Source organism: Erythrolamprus reginae, chromosome 6 (assembly GCF_031021105.1).
Source record: "Erythrolamprus reginae isolate rEryReg1 chromosome 6, rEryReg1.hap1, whole genome shotgun sequence".
Classification (NCBI taxonomy): Eukaryota; Metazoa; Chordata; class Lepidosauria; order Squamata; family Dipsadidae; genus Erythrolamprus; species Erythrolamprus reginae.
Genome location: NC_091955.1, coordinates 60,333,462 through 60,346,567, shown reverse-complemented (window position 1 = coordinate 60,346,567; position 13,106 = coordinate 60,333,462). Strand labels below are relative to the sequence as shown.

General features: G+C 44.5%; 1 protein-coding gene across 1 annotated transcript in view; it reads left to right on the top strand.

Moving 5' to 3' along the window:
• LOC139169565 (sodium-coupled monocarboxylate transporter 1-like) overlaps window positions 1–11,789 on the top strand; it is a 40,833-nt gene extending 29,044 nt beyond the window's left edge. The window contains exons 14-15 of the mRNA XM_070755921.1: window positions 2,211–2,296; window positions 10,234–11,789. Coding sequence (XP_070612022.1) covers window positions 2,211–2,296; window positions 10,234–10,347 — 200 coding nt within the window. The 3' untranslated portion in view covers window positions 10,348–11,789. The remainder of the gene's footprint in view (window positions 1–2,210; window positions 2,297–10,233) is intronic.
• Window positions 11,790–13,106: the final 1,317 nt, after the last annotated feature.

Sequence of the window (13,106 nt, the reverse complement as noted above, 5' to 3'; positions counted from 1 at the left end):
AAGTGGAGGCGTTCTTAAGTAGAGGTATCACTGTACATTGATTTAGAATACAGTGATCCCCCGGTTATTGCGTCCCCGACCATTGCGAACAGGGTAATTCGCGATTTTTCAACCCGGAAGTCAAAACACCATCTGCCCATGCGTGCCCTTTTTTCTATGGGCACGCATGCGTAGATGGTGCCCGGCAGATCAGCTGCTGGGCAGCTTCCCTGGGTCTTCCCCCTGTTGCTGGCGGGAGGGCGAGCAGCGGGCATCAGCAAGGAGTTTCCCCACCGCCCACGCAAACTCCTCGCTGCCGCCCGCCCTTCGCCCACCCACACCGTTCATTCTCGCGGCCAGAGCGAGCGCGGACAAGCCGTTCGCTGGCGCTAGCTCTCGCCTGCCTGCCCGCTAGCGAGGAGCCGCCTGCCTGCCCGCTAGCGAGGAGCCGAAGATTGGGGGCGGCGCGGCTGTTTTAAAACGTCGCAACCGGCATGGGGGGCTTACCAGCACCCCCCGGACCCCCAACCCGGGTTTGGGGGGCTGCTAGGAAGCCCCCCATGCCGGCGGGGACGTTTTAAAACACCCGTGTGACTTTCCAATGAGTCCCGAAGACAAACGCGTTGTCTTCGGGACTCATTGGAAAGTCGCGCGGGTGTTTTAAAACATCCCCGCCGACATGGGGGGCTCGCTAGCACACCCCCAAACCCGGGTTGGGGGTTCGGGGGTGTGCTAGCGAGCCCCCCATGTCGGCGGGGATGTTTTAAAACACCCGCGTGACTTTCCAATGAGTCCCGAAGACAAACGCGTTGTCTTCGGGACTCATTGGAAAGTCACGCGGGTGTTTTAAAACATCCCCGCCGACATGGGGGGCTCGCTAGCACACCCCCAAACCCGGGTTGGGGGTTCGGGGGTGTGCTAGCGAGCCCCCCATGTCGGCGGGGATGTTTTAAAACACCCGCGCGACTTTCCAATGAGTCCCGAAGACAAACGCGTTGTCTTCGGGACTCATTGGAAAGTCACGCGGGTGTTTTAAAACATCCCCGCCGACATGGGGGGCTCGCTAGCACACCCCCAAACCCGGGTTGGGGGTTCGGGGGTGTGCTAGCGAGCCCCCCATGTCGGCGGGGATGTTTTAAAACACCCGCGCGACTTTCCAATGAGTCCCGAAGACAACGCGTTTGTCTTCGGGACTCATTGGAAAGTCGCGCGGGTGTTTTAAAACATCCCCGCTGACATGGGGGGCTCGCTAGCACACCCCCGAACCCCCAACCCGGGTTAGGGGGGTGCTAGCGAGCCCCCCATGTCGGCGGGGACGTTTTAAAACACCCGCGCCGCCCCCAATCTTCGGCTCCTCGCTAGCGCTGCGGAAGTAAAAACACCATCTGCACATGCGCAGATGGTGTTTTTAGTTCCGCAGCGCTACTTCGCGAAAACCCGCTCGTTGCGGGGGGTCCTGGAACGGAACCCTCGCAAAGAGCGGGGGATCACTGTAATTGAATTTCTTATTGCATAATTTTTTTTTTACAATTTTGTTTGAAAACCAGGAACTCAGACTGCTTTAATAAATAACACAAAGGTCTGTGAAGTGCTTTTTACATGAGCACTTCTAAATCATTTTAAAGTGTATCCAGCCTAATATACAATTAAACAAATAATTTGATACATGACAAATCTTCATTTCATTTTAAATTGTAATTTATTTAACTGTCTGGATTTATCAACCTGATTTTTGCAGACAACCTCACCTAATTGTTTGCAAATTAAAGTTAAGTTGAAAAAAATTAAGTTTAATTCAACTTTATATGAAGTTTCTCTTATTAACTTGATGTCTATATAGATTTATGGATTTAACTCAACTTGGATATGTTTAACTGAAGTAAATAGGTAGGATAAAGATTTGTAATAATGAATAAATTATACAATTCAAGAAACATTGTCTGATTATGCATTTATCATATTTACATACTGATCATCTCTCTGAAATGATTCTGGGCAGTTTACAAATAAAGCCACACAACTGTATAAAAAAAAGCATAAGCAAAAACTAAGTTAAAAAAACAGAAGAAAAAACAAGTTAGAAAAATTAAAAAGTTATTACACACCAATTCATGACATCTCATGTTAATACCAATGTATTAACATTAATTAATTAATTAATTAAAAAATTAATATACAGATTCTAAACTCTGTGTGAATGTATTTTAACTAACAACATAAATATTTTTCAGGAGGACTTAAGCAGAATGTGGACAAAAAATTATTACTCGGCAAAGAGGATCTTTTGTGTAATTTCTCAGGTGGTAAATTGAAACAAGTATGTATACTGTACATTATTTTATTTGACTCAAGACAGATAAGGGTTGCGAAGAAACAAAATGTCAGAGAGGTCTACACTATATAAGAAGAGAGATTTATTAGATATTTCAACTTCAATCCATTTAGTGCTTGAATTGCTTTGAACAAACCAGCGCTTTGAATTGAGCACAGAAACAGTACACCTATTGGCACACTCCAGTTACATAATTGGATAGATTTGTCCTCTAATTACTCAGGTAATACAGTGGTCCCTTGACTTTCGTGGGTCCGACATTCATGAAAAGTCTATATCACAGTTTTTCAAAAAATATTAATTAAAAAATACTCCGTGGTTTCTTTGCACACCAAGGGTTTTCCGGAGACGCCCAATGTACAATACTGTGCGTTTTAAATCTCTCCCGCTCCCACTCCAGCCATCCTGCTTCCTTAAATAAAAGCTCCGCTTCCGCCCCAGCCTCCCAATCCCTCCCCTTTAATTCTCGGAGCATTGGTATGCTCCACTTGAAGACGAGCCTTATTGCCGCCTGCCCCCGCTGCAGCGAGCACAGCAAAGCCCTCCGCTTGCCGCCCTGTTGCCCTTGTGGGTTCTGGGGGTAAGTAAAACCAGGAATGGAGGAGGGAGGGGGAGGAAGGAAGGGAGGAAGGGAGCGTCTCTACTTCATGGAAATTTGACTTTCAGAGGCAGTCTTGGAACGTATCCCCCATGAAAGTCAAGGGACCATTGTAATTATATTTGATTAAATTTTCAAAGATAGGTCCAAGTACAATTTCTGTCATGTGGTTTTGCTGTTATCAGTTCTTTTTGTCCTCTGTATTTACTCCATCAATATTACTCTTGGTCTTGGCTATTGTGTGAATAAATAGCTGGCCACTGTCATAATAACAATAGCATTTAGACTTATATACTGCTTCATAGTGCTTTACAGCCCTCTTTAAGCGGTTTACAGAATCAGCATATTGCCACCAACAATCTGGGTCCTCATTTTACCCACCTCGGAAGGATGGAAGGCTTTGAGAGATATGTATAATAAGGATAGACATATTATAGATGATACTGGTTACAATTTTTGAAAAGCCAACTACCATATTTTTTGGGAGTATAAGACACACCTTTTTCCCCTAAAAGAGGGTGGACATATCGGTGCGTCTTATACACAGAATACAATCATTTTTGGCCTCCTAAAGCTTTGCCCCCATGTCCCATTTTTGCAAAAAATGGGCCTGCTTTTTGCAAAGATGGAGAGCACAGAGGTTTGGGAGGCCTGCAGAATGTTCCTGAGGACTGCAGGAAGGCAAAAACACCCCCATGTTTGTGAAAAAATTGGCAAAAAGGGTCATATTTTACAAAAACTGGGCCATTTTTGCCTCCCCCTAGCCTCTAGAAGTTCCCTGCAGGCCTCTCAAACCCTTGGCACACCCAATTTTTGCAAAAAAAAAACACAACCCAGGTGAAAAATGAGGCTTTTTTTATCTTCCTCAGCCCCCAGGAGTACTCTGCAGGCTTCCCAAACCCTCTGTGTACCCCACAGAAAAATGGATGAAAAATGTGTCCATATTTGCAATAAACAGGTGGTGCATAGGCTTGGGAGACCTGCAGAGTGCTCCTGGGGGCTGGGGAAAGGCAAAAATGCTAATTTGTTTGCAAAAATAGGGGCACACAGAGGATTTAGGAGGCTTGCAGAGTCTTTTTTCTTACTTACCTGTTTGAAATCTTGTTGCGTCTTATACACTAGTGTATCTTATAGTCTGAAAAATATGGTATATACTTTAATTTTACCACAGAAAATATTTAAAGTCTTGATGAAGACATTTTATATGCTATATAATTCAGATTTTATGAAACGCCATTTTAAAAATTAGATAAATTCTGCAGCTTTAGTCACCCCACTTTTGCCTTTTTATTATTATTTATTATTTATTATTTGGATTTGTATGCCGCCCCTTTCCGAAGACTCGGGGCGGCTCACAACAAGTGAAAAAACAATCCAATACATAATCCAATTAATTAAAATATTAAAAAGTTTAAAACCCCTATACTAACATACACACACACAAGCATACCATGTATAAATTCGGCGGGCCCAGGGGGAGATGTTTAGTTTCCCCATGCCTGACGGCAGAGGTGGGTTTTGAGAAGTTTACAGAAGGCAGGAAGAGTAGGGGCAGTTCTGATCTCCGGAGGGAGTTGGTTCCAGAGAGTCGGTGCCGCCACAGAGAAGGCTCTCCCCCTGGGGCCCGCCAACCGACATTGTTTAGTTGACGGGACCCGGAGGAGGCCCACTCTGTGGGACCTAATCGGTCGCTGGGATTCGTGCGGCAGAAGGCGGTCTCGGAGATATTCTGGTCCGATGCCATGAAGGGCTTTAAAGGTCATAACCAACACTTTGAATTGTGACCGGAAACTGATCGGCAGCCAATGCAGACTGCGGAGTGATGGTGAAACATGGGCATACCTGGGTAAGCCCATGACTGCTCTCGCAGCTGCATTCTGCACGATCTGAAGTTTCCGAACACTTTTCAAAGGTAGCCCCATGTAGAGAGCATTACAGTAGTCGAACCTCGAGGTGATGAGGGCATGAGTGACTGTGAGCAATGAGTCCCGGTCCAGATAGGGCCGCAACTGGTGCACCAGGCGAACCTGGGCAAACGCCCCCCTCGCCACAGCTGAGAGATGGTTTTCTAATGTGAGCTGTGGATCGAGGAGGACGCCCAAGTTGCGGACCCTCTCTGAAGGGGTCAATAATCCCCCCCCCCCAGGGTAATGGACGGACAGATGGAATTGTCCTTGGGAGGCAAAACCCACAGCCACTCCGTCTTATCCGGGTTGAGCTTGAGTCTGTTGACACCCATCCAGGCCCCAACAGCCTCCAGGCACCGGCACATCACTTCCACCGCTTCGTTGACTGGGCATGGGGTGGAGATGTAAAGCTGGGTATCATCCGCATATTGATGATACCTCACCCCATGTCCTTGGATGATCTCGCCCAGCGGTTTCATGTAGATGTTGAATAGCAGGGGGGAGAGGACCGACCCCTGAGGCACCCCGCAAGGGAGAAACCCAGGAGCCGACCTCTGACCCCCCACTAACACCGACTGCGACCGGCCAGAGAGGTAGGAGGAGAACCACTGGAGAACAGTGCCTCCCACCCCCAACCCCTCCAGCCGGCGCAGAAGGATACCATGGTCGATGGTATCGAAAGCCGCTGAGAGGTCAAGGAGCACCAGGACAGAGGATAAACCCCTGTCCCGGGCCCACCAGAGATCATCCATCAACGCGACCAAAGCGGTTTCCGTGCTGTAACCGGGCCTGAAACCCGACTGCTGGGGACCTAGATAATCGGCTTCTTCCAAGGACCGCTGGAGCTGGAGTGCCACCACCTTCTCAACAACCTTCCCCATAAAGGGAAGGTTGGAGACTGGACGATAGTTGTTAAGTACGGCTGGGTCCAGGGAGGGCTTCTTGAGGAGGGGGCGCACAAGCGCTTCTTTATAGAGTGATGGAAAAACTCCCCTCCCCAAGGAAGCGTTGGTAATCTCCTGGGCCCAGCTCCGTGTCACCTCCCTGCCGGCCGAAACCAACCAGGAGGGACACGGATCCAGTAAACAGGTGGCGGAACTCACAGCTCCAATGGCCTTGTCCACTTCATCAGGTGTCACCAGATCAAACTCTTCCCAGACAGGTGGACAAGTACGTGCCCCAGTCACCTCGACTGACTCGTTGTCAGTCGACTCTGTCTTACAATTGGAGTCGAGGTTGGCCCGGATCTGAGCGACTTTATCAGCGAAAAACGTGTTAAAATCCTCGGCACTACTCTGCAAGGGCTCCCCAACTCCCCCCTGGTTAAGAAGGGAGCGGGTCACCCTAAACAGAGCGGCCGGGCGGGATTCCGCTGATGCAATCAAGGCGGCATGGTACGCGAATCTTGCCGCCTTGAGCGCCACTTTGTAAGTCTTAATAAAAGCTCTTACAAGTGTTCGATCAGATTCAGACCTACTCTTCCTCCATCGCTTCTCTAGACATCTCTTTTGGCGTTTCAACTCCCGGAGCTCCTCGTTGAACCATGGGGCTCTACGGGGTCTAGCGCCGCGGAGAGGTCGCAAAGGCGCAATCCGGTCGAGAGCCTCCGCAGCAGCCGTATTCCAGGCCTCCGCAAGAGACTCCGCCGAACTGTGGACGAGTGCCTCTGGAATAACCCCAAGCGCCGTCTGAAAGCCCTCTGGGTCCATCAGGCGTCTGGGGCGGAACATCTTAATTGGTTCCACCTCCCTGCGGGGAAGGATTGGAGCCAGGAAGTCAAGCCGCAGTAGGAAATGGTCTGACCATGACAAAGGCAATGCTTCTAAGCCCCTTAGTCTCAGACCATTACTCAATTGCTCGGAAAGGAATACCATGTCAGGTGCGTGCCCTCCCTCGTGAGTCGGACCCTGTACTACTTGAGTCAGGTCCATGGCTGTCATGGTGGCCATGAACTCCTGTGCCAACCCAGAGGTTTCACCGAGTGACGGCAGGTTGAAGTCCCCCAGGACAATAAGTCCGGGGAACTCCACCGCCAACCCGGCTACCTCCTCGAGTAGCACAGGCAGGGCTTTTGACACGCAGCTGGGAGGCAGGTACGTGAGAAATAAGCCCACCTGAACCCCTAAGTCCAACTTCATCAAGAGAGACTCGCAACCCGCAATTTCCAGAGCAATGAGTCCACGTAGGCAAAGGCTCTCCCTGGCTATAATAGCCACTCCTCCCCCCCTTCCCTGGGGTCGAGGTTGATGCCATATCTGAAACCCAGCTGGGCAGATTTCAGAGAGAGGAACACCCCCCTCTGGGCCCAGCCAGGTTTCAGTAATACATGCCAGGTCGGCCTCCTCATCCAGGATCAAATCCCGGATGAGGAGAGCTTTATTTACCACCGACCTGGCATTGAGCAGCAGCAACCTGAGCCCAGGGCCAGAGTTACACTCATCACCAGTACCCAAGATTGGGCTCACAGAGCCAGAACAAGGGATCGTTATTAAGCAACGATCCCTCGTTCCCCTGGAACGGCTAACTCTGTGGCCCCCGCCATATCTGCCTCTCCCCAGCAACACTGGAATATTCCGACCCTCCGCCACCCCAAAGACCAGTGCCCCTTCCTCTCCTGTCTCCCGAGCGTCAGGTGGGCCAAATCTGTCGTTCATACTATTTTCATTCATCTCATGCATACCACAACCCCACCCACTCCAACCATCACACTCACACCAATCATTCATCCTATGCACAATGTTACAAACACCCCAGTCATCCATTCATTAAGAAACCCCCCAATAATATTAAGATTAAATTAGTAATAATTAAAATAGATTAACTTGATTATTAAAAAACAATAAGAAAAATATCTAAATTTATCTAATTTAAAAAACTATAAATATAATATATATATATATATATATATATATATATATATATATATATATATATATATAAAATATAAAAAATATCGGAAATTAGTCAGCAATAAGATAGTGTAAAATTCTTAAGTAGTTCTTAATTGGAAGTTCTGGATTATAACAGTGTTCAGGGTCCCAGGGGAGTATCTCAGCCTGGTTAAAAGGAAGGATCTCTTCTTAATATTAGTCACCCCTTTTTCTGGCGCTATGATGTCTCCCAGGTCTCTTCTCCGTCTCTCAGTTCCATCACCAGTCTCTTGGCTCTCATAGGACCCTCGCCCCTCGCTGGTCACTCCTCGGTGGCCTCCGATGGCGTCGCTTGATTTCCGAGCGACATTTCCAGTTCTCTGTCTGCCAGACCCCACTGCATGGCCTCCAAGAACTCTCTTTTCCACCTCGATATCGCTTCGACATCTCCCCCAGTCTCCACGCTCCTCTCACGGACCACCATCTCCTCTTCCTCGACAGCAATATCCAGTCTAATCTTTCCATGCCGGTCTTTTCACCCCGTAGAGCCTCCGACGCTTGGGCGCTCCCGCCAAGCAGCTCACAAGCGTCCTTAGTTCATGGGGGGGGGAGTCGTTCCAGCAGCAGCACCTCCAACCAGCGTCACCTTCGCCTCTCGGTCCCGTCTCTCCTCGTTCTCTCCTCCCTTCAAGGCTCCACTTTTATCAGTATCAGTCAATCTCTCCCCCCAGTCTCAGCTACAGCCTCCCGTTGTAATCAAGGGGAACCGCCATTTCCCCGCAGCCCAGCTGCTTCCTCCACAAAATCTCCGTGGCTGAAATAGATTGAAACAAACGCCACGGAAAAGGGTGCAGCAAGATCTTCCCACGCTGGATAAAAACAATCTCTGCTAAGCTCAGACAGCAGGCAGCGTGCTGCGGGGCTGTGAACAAGCTGTAAACAAGCTGTAAACCACAGCTTGTAAACCATAGGCAGCTCGACCAGATCTCGTGGCCGTCGTTTCCGGAGCCCAGCCGACCGAGCCATAAACTCTGGGGACAGAGAGAACACGGAGCACTAAGCAGAAAAAAGGGTTCCTTCTGAGCAGCAACTGCTCATCTTCCAAACCTGCAGAACCCCAAGTCCAATTTAGCTCCAATTTCCCATATTTTGGTGTTATTTTGCCGTAGTCCGGAGGAGCAGCAACATCGCCTTCCTGCTTCCTCCTCCACCTCTAAGAAGCAGTAGATTAATAAATTTGTTTTGGATCTAGCATATAAATAGTAAATTTTATATAAGTTTATAACCTGTGAGAACATAAATTTAATAATTAAGTTATTATACTTTTCTGCCTATGAAATATTATTACATAAAAAAATAAATTCAGTATTGAAGAAGTTTTGGATCTTAAAAATACTCAATTCAGTGAAGTGGTGGATGTGATGTGCTGGTGCCTGGAAGCTGTAAAAATCTGGATGGGGGCCAACAGGCTCAAGCTCAACCCAGACAAGACCGAGTGGCTATGGGCATTCCCTCTTAAGGACTATTCGATCTATCTGTCCATTGTCCTGGGGGGAGAAACTCTGACCCCCTCAGAGAGGGTTCGCAACTTGGGTGTCCTCCTAGATCCACAGCTGAACTTTGATCACCATCTCTCAGCTGTGGCCAGGGGAACCTTTGCCCAGGTTCACCTGGTAAACAAGTTGCGGCCCTATTTGGACCAGGAGGCTCTACCAGTGATGGACTACCAAAGTTTTTGCTACCACACTGTGGGCGTGGCTTATGCATTTTGTTTGAACATCTTTCAGTGCAAATTGGGTGCTCTGGGGTGGAGCTCCAAATTTTGCTACCGGAACTGCGTTCCTGACCGTTCCCGTAGGAGCCCATCACTGGGCTCTACGCACAGTCGCTCAGGCCCTCATCACCTCCCATCTTGATTATTGCAATGCGCTCTACATGGGGCTACTCTTGAAGAGTATTCGTCCAGAATGCAGCCACAGAAATTGAAAGCCTATGAGAATGTTCCATTTGTCTTATTTACACTTGGCAGCAGATAAACAGATATATTAAATAGCTGAAATAACAGACTGTTTTCATGGACCACCTGATAGAATAAATATACATTGCAATAATCTAATCCTGCAATTGTCAATGAATAGAAGAAGGCAGGAGGATTAGGTATGTTTGCTGCCTTGAATTATATATACAAAAAAATAAAAGTAAGATTTAAAAAATACATAACTAATACATAACTGCAATAGTTTATTAAGAGTTATTGAAGGATTGGAAGTTACAAAGAACTTGGTTAATAATTGGTTCCTTTCTGAGCACAATTCACTGTCATGCTATTAATCCTTAAATTCCTGCATTGTTTGATACCCAGATATCTATAAGAGTTTTTCTTCTCACCAGGAACCTCTTCTCCAGGATGATTAGCCTAGTACCAATATTACTATTATTTTGTCAATAAGCAAAATCACATCTATTTACTGAGCTGTTATATTTATTATTACATACATTGTTCCTTATTAGATTTATTCTAAACATATACTGTATTTTGTTTTCCAGGAAGATAAAAAAGTTTTGAACTGCCCACCATGCAAGGAAGGAACTGACAATCCAGCCTTCAATCACATTGAAATGATGACAGACAGTAAAAAACCAAATGATACTTATTTGTGAAAATGTTGGATACTTTGCTAAAGTTGGCAGCTATTTCAAATGTATTAACATGGAATACAACTAAAAGTTTTGCTCATGAGAATACATTAGAAATTTCACCCTAACCCAAACTTTTGCCCACCCATATCTTAACTTCATTCCCTATTGGCTGGGACATTGTTAAAGAATATATTATGCAAAAAGTAACTGCAAAACTATGGAAATAATAATAAATCTAACATTCTGTTTTCAGAAGATATGTGAAAATCACTTTGAAAATTACTGTAATACCTGCCACACCATTATGTGCAAAAGGAAAACTATGTTATGAATATTTTTTATTATTTCATTGGCTGTTGGCAATAATCTATGTATTTGGGAGTAAGATCAAATAACTCAATGACACTTTACTTCTGAGAAAAAAAATACATACAATTGCATTGCCATGTTTTATTTTCCAAAAGCTTCATTTATTTGTCTTTAGCATCACCCAGAATGTTGCACATTTCTTCATGTCCTATTTTTTGCATATTAACATGTGTAGATCTCATGTGGAACTTTATTCCCCTGGATCCTTTAGGGTCAGAGTATTAAAATTGCAGAAAGGCTAGGTATATTGATGGTTACATATAAACTTCCCTATTTCAAATGCCATCCTTTCAGCATCTATCACAATGCAGTAAGAGGGATTATGTTATCAGGTTAAAATTTAAAACATAGCCCTGCAATTCTTTCAACTGATTTTGCAACCTGATGCAAATTTTTGAGAGACGGTCGAGTGTGAATTATTCAATAGAGATCAGAATGTAATATTACAAGTTTGCTCAGAAATAAATCCTTTTATATTAAAAGAGAAATGTTTTATTGCAATCCCAAACTTCTTGGTGCTTCTCAAGTTGTCTGTGCCTTTTTATTTAAAATCTTAAACACTTGAAACTTTTTTTTTAAAAAAACCTGGAAAGCAGCAAAGCTACCATCCTCCTTTTCTTTGCCAAAGAATAAATTTCACAACTCCATGGACTCCGAACATTGAAGAACAAGAAAAGTGGTACAAGTTAAAATTTGGAGCTTTTGAGCTAAAATTGGGAAAGGGAATTTAGGTAGATTGCTGAAGTTGCCAATGAGAGTTTGGGAATACTGTACATAGTATTTATGTGATGGAATAATGAGGTACATGGCTATGAATCTCTGGAAAACTGATTATCTGTGTATGTAACAAAGACTAAAGATCTGTGAGCTAATCAGAAGAATAAGAATATATTTAAAGGAATGATGGAGAGAGAGAGAGAATTTTGATCTCTCAGCACCATGTGTGTATTTGGGAGAAAAAATGCTTGGGTATGGTCTGTCTATGGAAAATCAATTAATTTCAGAATAATGTATTTAAAGTTATTTTGGGAGCAGGATATCCTTTCTTTGAAATAAGTATTTTCTTAGAAAATAAAATGAAGTTGGAAAAAAAACCCTGTTCTTGACTATTAATCTCAACAGTATGGTTTTTTTATGATGGTTCCTCCAAAACGTCTTAATATCCAGACATAGCCAAATATCTTTGTTTACACACACACTGCTCAAAGAAATAAAGGGAACACTTAAACAACACAATATAACTCCAAGTAAATCAAACTTCTGTGAAATCAAACTGTCCGCTTAGGAAGCAACACTGATTGACAACAATTCCACATGCTATTGTGCACATTCAACTTTGTACAGAACCAAGTATTCAATGAGAATATTTCATTCATTCAGATCTAGGATGTGTTATTTGAGTGTTCCCTTTATTTTTTTGAGCAGTATATATTGAAGACCCCAATTTAATCTATTAAAGGGGTTCTATAAACTACTACCCTGAATTTTAGAAAATAAAGTTTAAAAATTTCCCTTTCAGACTTTAGTGGATTATGTTGCTGAATCTTGAACACGCTTCAAGAAACCTGGCTAAATAACAGCTTTTTTATAAGTAGATATAGATGTTTGCAGCAGTTCCTGGAGCAGGATGAAATTAAACTGTCCACTTAGGAAGCAACACTGATTGACAATCAATTTCACATGCTGTTGTACACATTCAACTTTGTACAGAACAAAGTATTCAATGAGAATATTTCATTCATTCAGATCTAGGATGCGTTATTTGAGTGTTCCCTTTATTTTTTTTTTGAGCAGTATACATATATTCTATATTTATCTTAGTGCTTTGTTCCTTCAAGGTTGCTATTTTTACCATCCTTCCTTCCTATCTCATACAGTCCTTCCTTCCTTCTTTCTTCCCTTCCCTTCATCTTTCTCTTTCAAAACCTACTTTCACTCCTTATAGAACCTCCATAGCTTCTCATGATCAACACAAAAGAGTTTTTTTATAGTTGATGAAGCACATGTAAATGATCTTTGTTATTCACAAGTTATTCCCACCACCGAGTACAGATGTGCAATAAGGTTGCAAATGCCACCCTTTGGAAGCAGTCTTGAACATCTGGTTATTCTTTTGATGGATGGTGCTAGACATATTTGAATTTTCAGCAGAATCTTGCTGATGTGAGGGATGAGAGCAATTGTTAATTGAAACTATCTTTCCAATTGATAATTGGAACTATGTTTAGTCACCCTTATTTGGCAGTGGAAGAAGCATTAGAAAGACAGATATTCTTTGCAGCTGAAAGGGATTTCCAGATCACACTTAAGTATCAGAAAATCTGCCTGGTTAACAACTCCTTCCAAAAATTGGCTATTTTGCAGTTTGGGCAACGGGAAAAAATATAAAGGAAAAAAACCACATCTATCTA